Source organism: Suillus subaureus, assembly GCF_016647635.1.
Source record: "Suillus subaureus strain MN1 chromosome Unknown BJ212scaffold_33, whole genome shotgun sequence".
Taxonomy (NCBI): Eukaryota; Fungi; Basidiomycota; class Agaricomycetes; order Boletales; family Suillaceae; genus Suillus; species Suillus subaureus.
Genome location: NW_024538589.1, coordinates 165,357 through 181,696, shown reverse-complemented (window position 1 = coordinate 181,696; position 16,340 = coordinate 165,357). Strand labels below are relative to the sequence as shown.

Below are 16,340 nucleotides of genomic sequence, written 5' to 3'. Positions count from 1 at the left end.
GGAAAGCAGAAACGTGGACGAGGCCTAACAAACAACCTGCAGGACAATGCGCGCAGACAATAGTTCCTAGGCGAGTACTTGAGAGTGGGAATACCGCTCTGCAAAACTGACTTACCCTTGAACTACTGCAGATTGTTTGTAGATACCCTGAAAAGTGGAGTTTGTCAACTCACCAGCTGGCTGGCGACGATACATTCACTCCTGCACCTAATCTAAAACCCGTTTCAGGGTACATTAAACTCAGAACTAACTAACTAGTTCTGCTGGAAGGACGCTGGTTGATTAACGATTGAACGTAAAGATGTTGGATGCCCGCTGAGGTCGTCGTACGTTGACGCAGGTATCCTGCAATCTGAACAGACTTTGTTCCCTCTTAAATCTTGACTGGGCGACACTGTCTAACGAGGGCTAAACGTTGTTCAAAGTGAACTGGACGCGGCTGCAGGCTCGAGCATCGGAGCTATTACTGCCGGACGCTCTTACTCCAGGAGCATAGCCGAGTGAAGTCGTTCGGGGAGACGTCCCCGACAATGAAAGTGTAAACGTGCGCAAGATAACTTGGGTAAAACCGATTATCCAGACCTATTTTGCTCCCTTCTACTTCGTTTTGAGCTGATACCGCGATTCGTAGAGCTACTTGCTAGGCCAAGACCGATTTGATGTGGTCCAGTGAGGACTTCGTGAACATATTCCCATATTTATACCGTTCAGAACTTGAACAGCCACGCCCACGTAATGGCATCGCCTCTGAACAGCTACGAATTCCAGATATGTGAGCAGACCGTGCTGATATCGTGTCACGGGGGACCGGGGACCCTTGACATCGTGTCCAAGCTTACTTTGATGCTCTAGTCAGGGATGACGTATCCCCAGAGGTTGAAATTCATGCGAAGTGCGTTTCGTTCGCATGCCACTGGCACAGTTCCTGAATATGGTGACGTTGTTTGCAGATCTCCCTACGTTACAGCTTCATCCATTTGGACGTGGTGCCCATATAAGTATTTTCTTGACGTTATTCGTGTACTGGTCTGAGGATGGGCCCCACATTTCAAGGTGGTGAGGATTTTCTGTCACGGCTCTTCCCTTCTCGCTTCTTCTCTGCACGAGAGTAATCTTTTGCTGATGATCGTTAGCCGAATATTTCTCGCCACAACGAGAAAAACATTGTGTGATCCAACATCTGAGTTCGTGCAATTTCTTTTGTCAAATTAAACTGTTCTTGGTATCATTGGTTTCGGAAAGCCTGATGCCAGACACAGGGTTCCCCCCTCCTTGGCGAGGAACGCGTTGTGCTACCCACTCCCTTTCATGACGACTGATAGCACTCTGGGAGGAAAACCACCAGGGTTAAATTGCCGCGCAGCAACCGCACCCTTATTTTTCAGCTTTCGCATGTCATGGTGAGTTGAACAAACACTTCCTCCAGCACTTCGTCATCTACATCGATACTTCGTCTATGCAGTCATAGCAGAGGATAGCAGGTATCACCGCCCACGTCTATTGAAAAGGAGTAAGAGGTACAAAACTACCTCTCGCAGCGCGGACAGCGGATGAAGATGCTGCTGCTGTGCTCTGCCTGGATGCCGCATGTCCGTTACCCAAACTTTCTGGCGCACACATCATATCTTCGCTCGGGTACCACGGGCAGATCACATTACGTCCTGATCATAACATCCTCTGCAACAGTTGCTACACGAATGCTGTCCAAGGTGTGTGCAAAAGCAGTACAAACGCCAATATGTAGCGATGTCGATATGTCACATTATGTCCAAGCAGAATGTGTCACTACTTGACAAGAACTTATATTATTGCACCCGTTATTGTAGAAAAGATCTCAGTCCATTGGTACGACTGAGATGTGGGTGCTTTGAATATATGTTTCCTTCAGTTCTGACTCCCCGGTAGATACTAGATACACATTTTTGTTGCAGATACCAAGAAACGATATTGCCATATTGGAGACAAGGAAATATCTAATAGTAAAGCTGTTCAAATTGCGCGTCCATCATTAATGCTTCCCACATGGCCACTGTTTGGATACTACATAGTGACCTTGTAAAACGGGATGATTCGATCATCACACTGGTACTAGTGGGGGCTGGGTTAATTGGTCTCAGCGCTATCAAGTGATCCAAGATTCACTATTCAGGGTTCGAACGCTCAGGGATCAGGTTGGAATTGATGTGTGGCGCGACCGAGCGCACACGGTGAACGATGACAGTATACTGATATTAATTAGGCGCATTCTTGATTCCTCGAGGCCTCAAGTCCACTATGTGGGAACAATTGCGATTTATCCTAAATAGCAGTTCTCTCGATTAGTAATAAGACCTATGTCACAGATCTAAATCCGAAATTCAAACGCTCACGCATCATATGGCCGCCCCAGTTTGAGAAAGAACTTAATAGTCAAGTGTTTGGGGCAACTTCAAATTGGGATAGGTGCAGTGCGCTATTATCAGACGTGGAGGCCGCACTCAATTGATACAAGATTCGCAGCATATATGCGGCAATGCTGGACCCTGGTACACATAGGAATTACTACTATCAGTGGCTAAGTTCCATCACTGCGATATGCCCCAGATGAGAAGTTCAGAGCCATCTGATCAGATCCGCCGATCCGATACAATGCACTATTAACTCCCACACGGAGGTGCTGTGCGGCCGACAAATTGGTGCACTGCTACTAGGATACCCGGGAGTTTGAGAATGATTTTTACACAGGTAAGTCTAGTACATGCCAGTACTTAAAAGCTTCTTGCGCAATTGTCCCGACCCAAGTTCATCCCAGCATCATGACCTGTGTAAGCTCTTTTGCCAACTCCAAATATTTCAAACTCACCATTACATTCACTAGCCTTCGGAAACCTCTTTTCAGTCTAAACCACACGGTGACGACCAGACACGTGCAGTTGAAAAATCTCTCTATATACTCCCGACCGATGAGCAGGAGCGCAGAAGGTTAGATTATAGCTTGACTTGAATGAAAATTAACAACTCTGGACATAATAGACTGGAAGTTCAACACGAAGTCCTTCGAAACGCATTCGGGGGCCGTATTGTTTTCGCTCCAATTGAACTACACGCAGGAGACAAAGTACTCGACAATGGAGCTGGCTCAGGTTTGTGATCTTCAGAAATTTCGTTCTTTGTTCTGACTGTTGGATCACTCATACGTTAGCGACCTGGCTCCTTGACTGCTATAACGCCAATAAGGAAGCTACCTTCTGTGGAATCGATTTGAAGACGAACATTTTTCCGGAACTCGACGATGTACAAAAGAAACATATAAATTTGGGGGCAGGGAACATTTTACAGCTACCGAACGATTGGACCAACAATTTTCAACTAGTGAACCAGCGACTCCTTATCGCAGCGTTATCCAAAGAGAATTGGAACACGGTCGTGGAGGAGATTTTCCGTGCCCTTGCTCCAGGAGGCTGGGTGCAGCTCGTTGAAGCCAGTCATTGCGTAGCTGGAGAGGCAACGCAAAGACACTTCTCGATGCTTCAAGATCTCTTTGTTAAAAGAGGTCTATTACTCAACTGCGTCGAGCATATTCCGAATGTCCTCAAACACACTGGGTTTGACAACATCACAACACAGCGTCTTGAAATTAGCCTTGGGGGCGGGGATGACGAAGACGGGATGAAAGCTAAAGCTCGGGAGAGTTTTGTTGGCGTCTACAAGGGAATGCAAACTCCAGTAGTGAAGATGGGGATTCGAACAGAGGGAGAATTTAAGGAGTTGGTGGAAGATCTAGAAAGGGAGTGGGAGAGCAACACTCGGTCAAGGGTTATCTTCTATGCCTTTACAGCTCAGAAACCGACCGTGTCGGCTTGAGGCTTCGGTCCGAACAGTGGGTCATTTTGTATATATACAATACATTCTTAATGCATAGTAGAACACATGTACTATTACATGGCAGTGTCACATAAGATATAATGATGAAACACGATGTTGAAACATGCAATCTGGTTCAACGCTTGTCTCGATTTCAAGATGACTTGACTTTGTATAGCTGGCTTTCCCAAATGGCATGATTTAGTTCTATCCAGAACTAGGCTAGTATAGATCGGGCCGGCGCATGTCTGTGGCTGCCCATGTAGTCACATCAGAAGCACGATTCTATATATGCTATTTGCCTAACCCACTTCATCAGATAATGCGCGATGTCCTCACGCCCACCACCGTGACTCAGACGGAAAGCCATCCTTTCACACCGTTGGACTTCGACCTGACTATTCATTTTGCTTGTTGAATACATAGTGCTGCAATTACAGTACGCGTGCGATAGTAGTGTCTGGATCTAACAGGATCAACGTATAGTCTATGTACCTGGAATAGCACCTTCAGAGTTCGAAACACGGAAACAATAATGAGGGCTTGGAACACTTTCTTGGCGAATTGATATTACATGAACCATTCGTGCAGAAAGTATCCACAAATTGTCGTTCTCCGAGTCAATATTTAGACTGTGAGAACGCTCACATAAACACTGACGTTCTCGTGTGAGATACAAGCCTTGCATGTCTTATTAAAGAATTGTGACTTCATCCATTGCATGGCCAGCGGGCTCACCATAAGCATTTGCGATCCACTTGCGACTCGTCGCGGTGTTTAGCGTGTGGAGGAAAGCGGAGCTCGTGCAGGTAGGTCACAAGCATATAGCCTGCACCCTCGTCATATTGCCGAGTCGATATGGGGCTGCAAGTGGGACCCAACAGAAAATAACTAAGGATTCACAGGCAAGAAGAAGAAAAATGATGCGGCGCCTTTGGAAGCGGTTTATTTTTTGCTGTTCGAGGACTCATAAGTATACATAAATCGCAGTACAATATATGAAGTCAGCGCTTTCACAAAGGCCGTATTTCTAGACAAACGAAACTCAACATAGATATATATGATTCTCTCTCTAATACAATTATGAAATTGAACGACTGCAGAGATGGTTGAAACTTGAATTTTTTCAGTGCCGATCAGTGCCGTGACGGAGTTTCAACACCAGCGTACACTTCATTGGAAGTGGTGCAGCGCTGCTGGATATTTTCATCAATATTCTGCACTTATCCAGTTCTCCACTTTCTACAATGCAGCATAATAATCCATCTAGCAGTCCCGTCGCATCATAATCAAACAACCTCATCCACACAATGTACCGTACATGGTCATGGTCCGAGTCCAAGTCTCTGAATCGTTACATCCCAGGCTCAAATTTTCAACTACAGCACAAGTGACTGGTCACCCTAATACTTTGTGAGTAGACATATCTACTAGTAAATAGTAAAAATACTGTACTTGCTTACCCCGAGTACTAACTGAGCTCGCCCTCTTGCTTGACCGTGACTGCCGAGCTCACCGGCCTATGTGACATGCTGACTTACGGTAATAATATTTGCGTGCCGACTTATGTGGGGTGCCGATTGTACTGGAAAATCTTTCAACTCCCTGGCGGGGTTTGTCGTCTCCTCGGCGTTTGGGTTAATTCGCTAGTGGCTGGGAGCCCGATCGCCGAGCTGTGCATCATGGATGTTAAGCGGCTGAAACGCTGGACTTGAAATTTTGAAAAGTCAACGCGCTGCGCAAACTCGTGGTTTGCAAGTTGCCAAAGCTATCTTCCACCATCTTTCCCCCAAAATAACTCTTGATCAGTTTCCCCCTGAAATATATTACAGTGTGTTGCAGAGCAAGGATACAAGTCTGATGCGGCCGCCCATCATAAATCTTGATCCCAATCCGGTTGACCGCAGTTTCCAGGTGCGTGCAAGTTAAGGTTTCTCCTTTCGGGGCAGCCTGTTACATTGTATATTAATATATATCTTTTCGCAATGTCAATCAAGCTACTGACCAATGACTACGATGAGCCACCGTGAATTAGACAACCTCCAAACTTCCCTAAACAATGCGCTGAACAGTTTGCGCGTCGCAATGGACGAGTCGATGCTGTCGCCTTTGTCTTCACAGTATGGGATCGACATGCACCCTTTGGATGGCCTAGACCAGCCCACGCCAGTTGGTGTATACAAAGCCCGCCAAGCAGCACTAGGTATGTCCGAGTGCAACAGGATCAACACACGTACTGATTCTGCCCTCCTAGCATGTGTTGTAAGTCATTCGGCATACTCTTGCTGTGGGATATGCGAATTAATTTTTTCAGGCAGAGCTCAAGAATCTTCTGCAACATCCTTTTGAGAAAGCCGCTGAGAGCACCTTCGCCATGTATGATTTCGCTACCGTTCAAGTCTTTGTTGAACATGGCATTGTGGACCGCATGGCCAAGGAGCCCTCTGGTATCTCTGTCAAAACTCTTCAGTCAGAACTGGACCTTGACGCCCATAAGCTCACCACAGTATTACGCCATCTCTCAGCTTGTGGTTGGATTCGAGAGACTCAGGATGGCATTTTTGCTATGAATCGCTCCTCTCGCATTTTACTACAAGGCCAAAGGGGTCGTGCATTGATATCGTAGGATTTTTTTACATACCGGTTTTGCACGACTAATCTTGTCGTAGGGTTCCTGGCAACATGAAGATCGCAGAGGCTCTTCCTCGATGGCTCACGCATCCCGAATTCAGGTTCTCTGAGTCTCCAGAACATACCGCATTTCAGCTCGCGAACGATACCACGAAGCCATTCTTCGAATGGGCGAAAGACGACAGAAATTATCTTGGTCGTTTTGCAGCTTGTGTTGAGGTTTGCATCATCCGCCTGACTGGCAATACTATACTTATAATCCTTAGGCGATCGGCGAATATGTTACCCCAGGAATATTATCGGACTACCCATGGCAAACGTGCTTGAAATCAACTATTGTTGATTGCGGGGGAGGTAAAGGAAGCCTAGCTATCGCCCTCGCCAATAAGTCAGCACAAAGCTGTTAAGAAGCAACGTAACTGACATATATCAAGATTTCCTGCCCTCCGTCTTGTTATCCAGGAGAGGGAGGAGATGGTCGAGGCTGGCTGAAGCTAATATCAAGGCCCATTTGGACCCCAACTCAGTTCCTGGCACAGTAGTTGCCGAAGCCCGCGACTTGTTCTCTGCTCAACCGCGCACTGGGGATAACTATACCTTCATGTTACGTCATGTTCTGTGCGTCACACCTTCATGTTCCTTTGTGATCCGCTGACGTTCTTTCAAAGACACAACTGGCCCGATGCTCAAGCTGTAAGTTTTTTCACCATCCACATCAAGTCTTAGTTGACGTTTCCAGGTGAGCGTCCTAGAGAAACTCGCTGCAGCCGCAGGACCAGAGGTTCGTTCTTGAGATCACTTTGTAGTCCCGAGAGCATGTTCAATATCTTTCCAGTCCAAGATCCTGATCATCGAGAGAATTTCTGGGCACTATCCCGACACTCACGTCCAGCTTGAACATGACCCAACGAACACGACTGATATTACAACTTCTGCTTCCCTCATAACCGAGCAAACCCTTCTCAATTCTTCATCTCGCATGCCGCACGCACTCGCTTTGCACCTCTTGTGTATTTTAAATTGTCACGAACGAACACTGGTGCGCCTGCTTCGGCTTGCATGAACTTCGCTCACCATTCTTTCAGGATCAGTGGCGGACTATAATTTCTCGGGCTGGTCTTGTCGTCACAGGGCTGTACAAGCTTAGGGCTTATGTGTCTGTTATGGAGTGCCGCGTTATTCACACATAGACGAGAGTCGAGGTGGCCTCATGTCTCTGTTGATAACGTGTTATCCGCTGTAATATGTAAAATGGCGCTGAGGAGTCTTACCGAGCGGTACATATCAAACTGTAGCCAAGCTGGCACCGCCTGGACTGGCCATGCCGTAACCTAAGTTGCCTTGGAGCTGACAGCGAGCAAGAATAACCATACGCTCTAGGCTTCCTAGCCATCGTACTTCTCGATGCATTAGGCTCTCTTGCGGCCTGATACCTGCTGATAACCGTATGTTGGTTCGCGTGATGCGTATCTTTGCGTGCTTCAAAGTTATCCACGGCGTATGTTCCTGATATGTTCTGATAGGTTTGTAATTTGCAATTAACCATCAAGATCACGCGTTATCCCCATCATCTACTACCCAGTGCTCAGGCCGCAAGATCCAGATCTAGATTGATCACTTCCCTCGCGCTCATGTGAGGTGAGTCGCGCCGTGGAAGATAATCCAGCCTGTGCGAATGTCACTCGTGTCAAGTCGGTGGCGTTTTCCATCTGATGGACTCTAATGCAGATAGATCTTATCTGTCGGTAACTTCTCTTCGCCTTTTTGCTGTGGTCCCCAGATTTGAGTTTTGCAATAGACGTCATTGCAGATCAAAATGGCTATACTAGTACGCGGGGGGCCTACCCCCGCTTAATTATCATAGTACCATAGTTATCTATCTCGAGGTGTCCCCTCTTGCACAGAGAGCATTGCCTCGATGTTCGTGTTACTAGATTGCAACATAACGACGTCATAAGCACTCCATTGCAATGCCAATGACTGAGCGGGGTGGAATGTACATATCCTTCGAGCACACACAACATATTAAGGAGGAGGTTGCAGAATTGATGACGAGACCGAGGCCTCCCACCGAAATTGCAGAGCACATGCCACCTTGACAAGCGCAAAGATTTGAACGTAGTTGTTGAAGAGGATTATAGAGGGGTGATAAGAACTTCAGAAGAGATGCCGAACATCGCAATATGATAGGATATTTTTCTGCTATGCTGGTTGTAGGGCTATGTCCGACATAGGGTCTTCCCCAAAATTTTGACTTGAAAAAAACAATGGTACAGACTGGGCCGAATAATGAGAACAAATGTTCTACCTAGGAGGGGAATTAATATAATATGTTGGTGCAGCATGACATGGACGGCGCCGCCGCCACTCGAGGATTCAGAATGTTGTCAACTGATGGGCGTGCCATCCGGATCAAAGTTAAATCGCCGCATTTTGTTACAACCCAATTGAGACTAGTTGATTTTAATCATTTATGCCGCCAAGCGACGAGAAGGCGGCGCCCTCGACGTCTGTAGCCAATCGGATTGTTTTTCGGGATGATGGAAGAAGGCGCCGTCGCTACTACACGGTTTTCATATCCATGTCAGAGAATCAAAACTATCCGCTTCAAGTGACCTTGAGTTCGGCTACGTTAATACTAAGTACTAATGACTAAATTTTAAATCCAGCAGTCTTCCAAGTTCCTGAGCAGACTATATACAGTCGTTCCTTTAATACTAAGTAGTATATATTGTTGCATTCGACTCTGGGTTATGTAAATCGCAAAAGAGACAAGTTTGAATGGGGGTACAATGTAACATTAAGCGGAAAAATCATTGTAGTTCTACAAGCTCTATACATCTGTCGTCGTGTCGGCGAATAACCGACTTGTCATAATATGTCCATTTCAGCTCTGCATTACTAGCAACGCCTGACTTACGCAGTCTCCAAGCCCAATTTGCCTCGTTGTAAGACAGCTTTGAAACCAAAGTGTTCCTCCACACCGAAGTTCTCTGTGGGGTTGTACATCGTATGAATGGGCTTTCGCGCGTTGATCTCGCTCAAAACGGTCTTAGCTTCCTCATCAGCATCTCCGAGCAAGCGATCGATATCGCTCTCTGTCATGACGGGTGCATCTGGAGAGGTTAGAGAAGGATCCAATCTATTCAAAGTTCAGTATGGGATAATTTAGTTGAATAGATTAGGAAGACTTACCTAGCTTTGACTGCAGAATGCATCTCGGGATCAGTGGGTGCGAATAAATGACGACAAAAGTCCATAGTTTTCTGTTAATTGGATTGAGGATGTCGCGGAAGATAATCGTAGAACATACGTACCTGGAGTTCGTCTTCTGTCAAAGCTTTACCAACATCTGCTGTTCCTTGTATCACTGCATTCAGGTGTCAGGATTTGCAGTAATAGCAAAAACATCAATTCATACCTGGCCTGATGAGATCAAAGGCTCTATCAAAATTGTCCTCATCCACATCACTCATCACCGGCATAGTTTGATTTCGGATCTGTTTGTAGGTTCCAAGGACGACAAGAAGAAACCTGTGACATACATTGTGTTAGAACCTAGTTGTCATCGCTCCAGTAACCGAATTCACATGCCTCGTGTAGGAGACGGCAATCTTTGAAGTGTGCCAACGTTGTGCGTTTCCTTCGCTGCATAGTCCTCGAATCGACGCAGCGATCGTGAGAGCAGCCGAAAGTCCTCCTGTGAGAGCCAAATGGATACCAGAGGAGAAGAATGGGTCAATGAATGCTTATTAATTATCAGTTACAAATACTACAAAACATCAAGAAAAATACCTCCAGAATCCCCCGCCAGCCGGAAATGATCTCCGGCATAAGAGGAGGCCGAGTAGCTAAAATCGCTTGCAGATTTCACAGCTTCTGGTGTGCCATCGTTTCGAAGAGTGGCCCTTCCTATCAATTTGAGGACTCCAGGAGCTCTGCTTAAAAGTTCTTCCTTATAATGAGCCAGAAGATTTGAGCCAGATCCTCCTGAGGCTCCACGGGAAGCTTTCTTCTTGCGAGTGCTTGATTCTTGATCCATCACAACTCCCACAGATGTAGATCCATCGTGAAGAGGAATGAACCAAGCCCATCCGGACTCGTCTGCAGACATTGAGCTTAGTCAAAACCTTCGAGTTGTTTTCATACCTGCAAGTGCTTCGACAAAGATAGCATTCTGGCGAGTGGTACCCGGCATGTAACACTCGGTTCCATCCCAGTATCCCCAGCATGCAATATTGTTGAGGGCCTGATTATAGCGTCTGTTCTTGAGATACTTCGTGGATATGATCCCGTTCCTGCCTGACGCATCAACTAGGTAGCTGAAAGAGATACGGCCCTCTATTCCAGTGCTGGCATTCCTCCAGCTGGCTGAAACAGGTCTTTCGCCCTCGAACTGAATTTCAGTAACTCTTGTGTTGTCGAACACATTTGCACCACTCTTCGAAGCATGACGAAATAGCAAATCGTCAAATTCCGATCGAATCTGCAAAACGATGAGACTGAAAGCATATTTCCAATATATTACATACCACGTTCCAAGACGCATTGTTTGGGTTTAGCGCAACGAAATCTGTATCTGGAACGAACAATCAGCATTAGCATGAGATGTACTAGGATGACTGTGGCTCACATCCTTCTCGCTTGAACTGGTTCAACTTGACTGCAGCTCCAGGCTATAAGAGGGTGACTGTCAAATGTACTCCGACGCACTGAAGACTATCCAAACCTTAAGTGTGAATCCGTAGTTCATGACAGATTCTTCTGCATCAATAAATGCCAGGAAGGAGCGGACCGACGGGAGCAAGCTCTCGCCAATATGGTATCTAGTACAATTATGTATTAGTGACTCTGTATGCCGATGACATATATCATATGTGCTGACCGAGGGAACTTCGCAGCTTCGAGCAGAGTGACTTCAAAGCCTTCTCGAGCCAAAGCAGCGGCTGCGTAACTTCCGGCGGGTCCGCCACCGACAACAAGTATTTGAGTTGAGATTGGCTAGCCAGTACTTTCAGCTAAATTCACTGTAGGAGAAGAATCGATATCAGCCACTTACAAGTGTTTGAATGGCCATTCCGTCGAAGTGGATTTTGTATGAAAGGGGAAAGTTGCAATAGCCTTATATATGGCACCGAGAACTCTGTGTCGTTAATAACGCAGTGTGATAAGACCCCCGCATCCCGAGAAGAACCTGGATCATCTCAACTGAGAGAAAGTCAGTCAACTTGGCCACCACGTGGGTTGGGCGGTTGAGTCACATCAGAATTGATGAACAATGTACTGCAGATTATCAGGTCGTCACGGAAGTGCATGAGAGCGCGGTGCAATAAATTATAATATTGTTGCCATGTACAAGTGTAGACAACCACTAAGTTGTATAAATCAAGTAAGCATCGGAAAACCTCAACGTGAGACCGCTTAGCATCATTACCCGGGACCCTTCCGGTGCGGTCGGCACCCCACAGAAGTCAGCACTTTCACAAAACTCATATTTCTAGCTACTTACAGTCGTTTGCAGAATGCTAGGCCAGTCGTCAAAAATAAAACAAGGCTGCGTTGTTTCATTGCGATGTCCAATCAGCTACCATGAACTGACGTAGGACCTGTACTCGGCGTCCTATGGTACGATTGATTGCGATCGGGAGTTGAAAGTTCCTCTTGCCGACCTATGTTTTCTTTTTGCGGACTAGCCTTATAGCGTTCTGCAAAGTTCTTAACATAAATATAATTTTCTCTCCAATCCAACTCATTACAAGGTTGAACGACAGAAGTGAGTGAGATAAACGTTGAAAGTGCCGCAGAAATATTGTGCCGTGACGGAGTTTCAATACTGCACACACTGCCGACTTGCACAATAGCTAGTGCAGCGCTGCTGAATATTTCCATCAATTCTCAGAGCGCTAATCGAGCTCTCCGTGACGTCCTACAATAAAACGGAAACACCCGCGTTGTAGGCACACTCGCACGCACTCAAGTACTCAGTACTCATTAATATTACCCAAGCCTTCCATTTCTGTAGTCACCGGATTCCGCGTTCGTGGTTGTGCTACCAGAATCGGAATCCCTCGGAAAGGAGACCAAGTAGGTATCAGTATTAGCATTGGTGGCCCGAGTGGGAATATAAAGACCTGCTCGAAAATATCCAATTCATCATATATCATATCGTGTCGAAATGTATTAGAATCAAGGGTGGGGAATTCAGCGAGAGTGGCTACCGCATCCAGCGGATTGAAGTTTCGTACTATTTATCTTTTGGGGAAGTTCAAGTTCCGCCACCTTCGCGCCTAGTCACTGTTGAGACCGAGGCAAGTCAAGGTATGTTGACGCCAAAGTAGAGACACCAGAACATAGCTTAGTTTTGTCTCTTCAAGTTTATTGTCTGTAAAGCTTTTTTAGAGTCGAACACCCCTATACGCAGCATACACACAATCAGTCGTATCGTGTGTGTGCTCTATCATGTTGATTATGCAACGTGTGCTCTTAGCTCGGCCAGCGAGCGTTCGGGTCCCTGAGCCTACCATACTGGTACTAGTTTTTTGATCAGTGTTTATTGTCCTTTGGGGCGATGTCCTATGGTAGACAAAACTGGCACTAGTGCACGTCTACCGGGAACCTCTGGATAATCTATATAAATAGCATAGTAAGCAGATGTGAAAATCCAATGTGGCACATCAGTTTAGCCTGAGCGTGAAGCTACTGGGCTCCTTGGGAGCTTTGATTACTGCACCTGCTAACATTTCAATCAATCACTACTCACTTATAAGCCCTAAACTGAGTACCAGCACATAGTAGGTAATATCGGGCCGCTTTATACCAGATGATTGGAATTTTTTTGAATTTTTGGTTATTATCCACCGGAGCCAAGCCCACAGTCCTGGCGGCGTTTGCGTGACACTAATAAACGTGAGGCGAGCGGGCAACTGAGTTGGGATAGAGCACGAACACACGATGAAAAGGAGCGCGCCGAAGGCACAGGAACAAAATCATAAGAAGGTACCAGAAATATTCAGTGCGATTTTTCGGAGGACAATTTAGCCTAACAGCTGGTTGAAGGGGAGTGAGCCGACTCGCTCTCAAAACGCCTGCCGCATGATTGCCAAATGCTTGGCGTCTTCCTCATCTAAAATTGTTAGAACCGCGTTTTCCTCGGGCGTCAATGACGAGCCTGCCACCATCGACTGCCAGTAGGTTGACCTCGAGTAACTCGAGCATATCGCTCGTGTACAATCGAGCCAGGAAGCTGGCGGCTGTAGGAGCTTGCTGGCTGTATATGGTAGGAGCTTTCGTTAGGAGGCGCACGCGCAGCAAGTACTCCACTTTGTATCGCATTCCGGGAGCCGATTGATCCACAGACGATTGACGACAGAATCTAGCCCGTCGACCGCGGCCTCTTGCTTGAGTGGCTGGGAATGCAGGAGCCTGTCACTTTACCCAGCCTTCGAGATTGGCAGTGTTCTTCCGTGGCTAAACGAAATTTGGATGGCGTCTAGAAACACTTTTACTAAAGTTTTGAGTCAAGTTGCGACTTGGCAAGTACCTTGTCCAACCTGAGTGCACACGTGATCACCCCTACTGAAAAAAGTTGTTACAGCTTTCGAGCAAAGTATAGCGGCCTGGGGAGTCACGTTTGCACCAGTTTCCCTCCGCCCTTTCGCTCAGTCAAATTAGTGAAAAGAAAGGGATTGAGAGGAGAACAACATCATTAACTTTTGAGCTTCCAGCATATTTAGGCTACTGATCAGACCGAAATTCGAAATCTTTCGCAACAATATCGCGATGTACGGAGTAGTATCGTGGTGCTGGAATTCACTTTTACGATGTTCAGGACCCTACCAGTGTCTTCACTCGACAGACTAACCAGCAGATATACTGATACTGGCAATCATGACATACAGAAATGATATGTCAGCTGCCTGGGGACCAGACTAACGAATTTACTGGATCGTTGTAAATGAGGGTGGATGTTTACTGGTCACTGTTAAACTTCCAGATGCGAACCATGCCATTGAATGATCATATTCAACATCATCAGCAAGATTTGAGCTGAACTCGAACTCGAGCTCGAACACGTGAATGAACGGGTATAAATCTGACCAACGATGATAAATCGGAGAGATCGTACTACCAATGCCCTGCCATTGTGTGGTGTAGTGCGAGGGATGAAGGAGTACACAGTCGAGAATTGCCCAAGGGCTCCTTCAGAGACCGATGTGTATTACGGGCGACCGTGGTACAAGAGGTCAAAATATGTTCATCACAACACAGGTGTCCTCGGGGTTCCATTGTGGCGCAGAGGCGACCGTGACCTTTCAGGAGATGCAAATGGTGGTGAAACAGGTGTGGTGAAAAACACTGGTCGCGGCTGCGTCTCTAGGCCACTTCCAGCAGACGGGATCCCAGACGGATAGACAAATAACGGCTGGGCCACATACGCTGGGTACAATGGCCCAGAGTATTGTGGGTTGCTAGTACTGTCTGATGATGGAGCACCATCTGAAGAAGGCGATCTGGACCTCCCGCCAGATAACTGTCTAGAGAACATGAGGTTCGCAGTGCTCGGGCTCATGACATATGGCCTTGGAGCTGGAGCAGGCGAGTTCTGGACATGATGTGGAATACGGCCTGTAGATAAAGGAGTTGATGGACCTGAAAGCAAGTCCAAGGTTCCTTTGTTTCGCTGGTTATACCAGCTTTTTGATGTCTTGGAGTACCGTTGACGGCTGTGCCTCCTCCGATCACCCTGCCCAGGAACATATTCACTTGAGATACGAGCCGGAGAAATCCATGGAAGGCTGCTAAGGTCCCGCATGAATCGCCGAATACGTGCCACTTGAGAGGCAATGGATTCCTCTGGTGGGGGACGAATGGGAGACTCCATCTTTGCAAAATCCTCTGCAGGCCGAGGCTCCACAAGGACAGGAGTCGCAGTAGCTTGGGTCGAAAGATGAATGGTACGAGGAAGGGAAATCGCTTCAGTGGAACGGTTGAAGGGATGAAGAGTGGAAATTGCGTCGGTAGAGTGGTGGAATGGATGGGAAGTGTTTAAGGTATCGCCGTGGAAATGAGCAGGGAAAATATCATCATGACTGTGCGAGCGACTAGGTTCGTACAACTCGTTGACAGCCGACAATGTCCGGTCACGCCTTGTATCCGTAATGGATACATCAGTATCAAGTAGAATGTTTGGTCTTGTAGGAGATAGCATGTCGGACGGGGGCGTGTCAACTCTCTCGACTTGGGGCACATTATTTGCTAGTACTTGTCGGTGTACGAGCGATATCCCTGGAGCTTGAGGATTCGGTTGATAGGGGGGTATTGTGATCCCCTGCTTCGCTGGCTTGGCATGGTCCTTTGAATTCAAACGTCCTCTCGACATGACTCTCGGTATGCTTTTCAACCCATTCATGAGCCCGCCGTAAAACTTCTTCTTCCCCTGAGGTTTCCTCTCATGTCCCTCTGAAGACCCGTATCCATTCTCCTCGTCGGCACCTGTGTCGTCGATGCCAACAGTCATGTACTCGTACTCCGAGTCTGACAGAGTGGGCTGCGCTGTATGAAGTGCTGGACGCATAACAGGAGTGGAATGTTGCCAGTGAGGCGTCTGAGGGGTTTGGGTTGCAGGGTACTGGGATGGCTGAGAGGCCGAAATCCAAGTAATATCTCGGACACGCGATGCATGGCTTGCCCTGGAATATCTGTCCCTAGGTATTGGCTCTGCAAGGTAATCCCGAGGAGTACTGGGGGAACGTGAGAAGCTCGTATCAATACGAATGTCTCCGAGTCGAGATTGCCCATATGAGTCGGGCTCAGACATTGCAATAGACAGTCAGGGTAAATGGTACAGCTAGCGGAAGTGGAATATG

General features: G+C 47.0%; 5 protein-coding genes across 5 annotated transcripts; 3 read left to right on the top strand and 2 right to left on the bottom strand.

Moving 5' to 3' along the window:
• Positions 1-1,527: 1,527 nt before the first annotated feature.
• On the top strand, positions 1,528-1,944 carry BJ212DRAFT_1378500 (uncharacterized protein). Its single transcript, XM_041336568.1, has one exon. The coding sequence runs from the start codon at positions 1,551-1,553 to the stop codon at positions 1,791-1,793; it is 243 nt and encodes an 80-aa protein (XP_041189330.1). The 5' UTR covers positions 1,528-1,550; the 3' UTR covers positions 1,794-1,944.
• Positions 1,945-2,983: 1,039 nt separating this feature from the next.
• Positions 2,984-3,843, top strand: BJ212DRAFT_1279401 (uncharacterized protein; the record flags this gene model as incomplete). The annotated part of the gene is made up of 2 exons (XM_041331489.1): positions 2,984-3,122; positions 3,182-3,843. 2 exons carry the CDS (start codon positions 2,984-2,986, stop codon positions 3,841-3,843), a joined length of 801 nt encoding a protein of 266 aa, XP_041189329.1.
• A 2,007-nt stretch (positions 3,844-5,850) lies between these two features.
• BJ212DRAFT_1302458 (S-adenosyl-L-methionine-dependent methyltransferase) lies at positions 5,851-7,664 on the top strand (the record flags this gene model as incomplete). The annotated part of the gene is made up of 10 exons (XM_041333267.1): positions 5,851-6,046; positions 6,098-6,105; positions 6,158-6,465; positions 6,513-6,693; positions 6,741-6,862; positions 6,937-7,092; positions 7,143-7,167; positions 7,214-7,255; positions 7,310-7,513; positions 7,560-7,664. 10 exons carry the CDS (start codon positions 5,851-5,853, stop codon positions 7,662-7,664), a joined length of 1,347 nt encoding a protein of 448 aa, XP_041189328.1.
• Positions 7,665-9,390: 1,726 nt separating this feature from the next.
• On the bottom strand, positions 9,391-11,551 carry BJ212DRAFT_1448715 (uncharacterized protein; the record flags this gene model as incomplete). Its single annotated transcript, XM_041338580.1, has 12 exons — positions 9,391-9,616; positions 9,670-9,740; positions 9,792-9,844; positions 9,896-10,008; positions 10,069-10,222; positions 10,270-10,578; positions 10,624-10,960; positions 11,007-11,053; positions 11,108-11,150; positions 11,204-11,300; positions 11,360-11,475; positions 11,534-11,551. 12 exons carry the CDS (start codon positions 11,549-11,551, stop codon positions 9,391-9,393), a joined length of 1,584 nt encoding a protein of 527 aa, XP_041189327.1.
• Positions 11,552-14,731: 3,180 nt separating this feature from the next.
• BJ212DRAFT_1302456 (uncharacterized protein) lies at positions 14,732-16,291 on the bottom strand (the record flags this gene model as incomplete). The annotated part of the gene is made up of 1 exon (XM_041333266.1): positions 14,732-16,291. The coding sequence occupies one exon, from the start codon at positions 16,289-16,291 to the stop codon at positions 14,732-14,734; it is 1,560 nt and encodes a 519-aa protein (XP_041189326.1).
• Between the last annotated feature and the right edge of the window lie 49 nt (positions 16,292-16,340).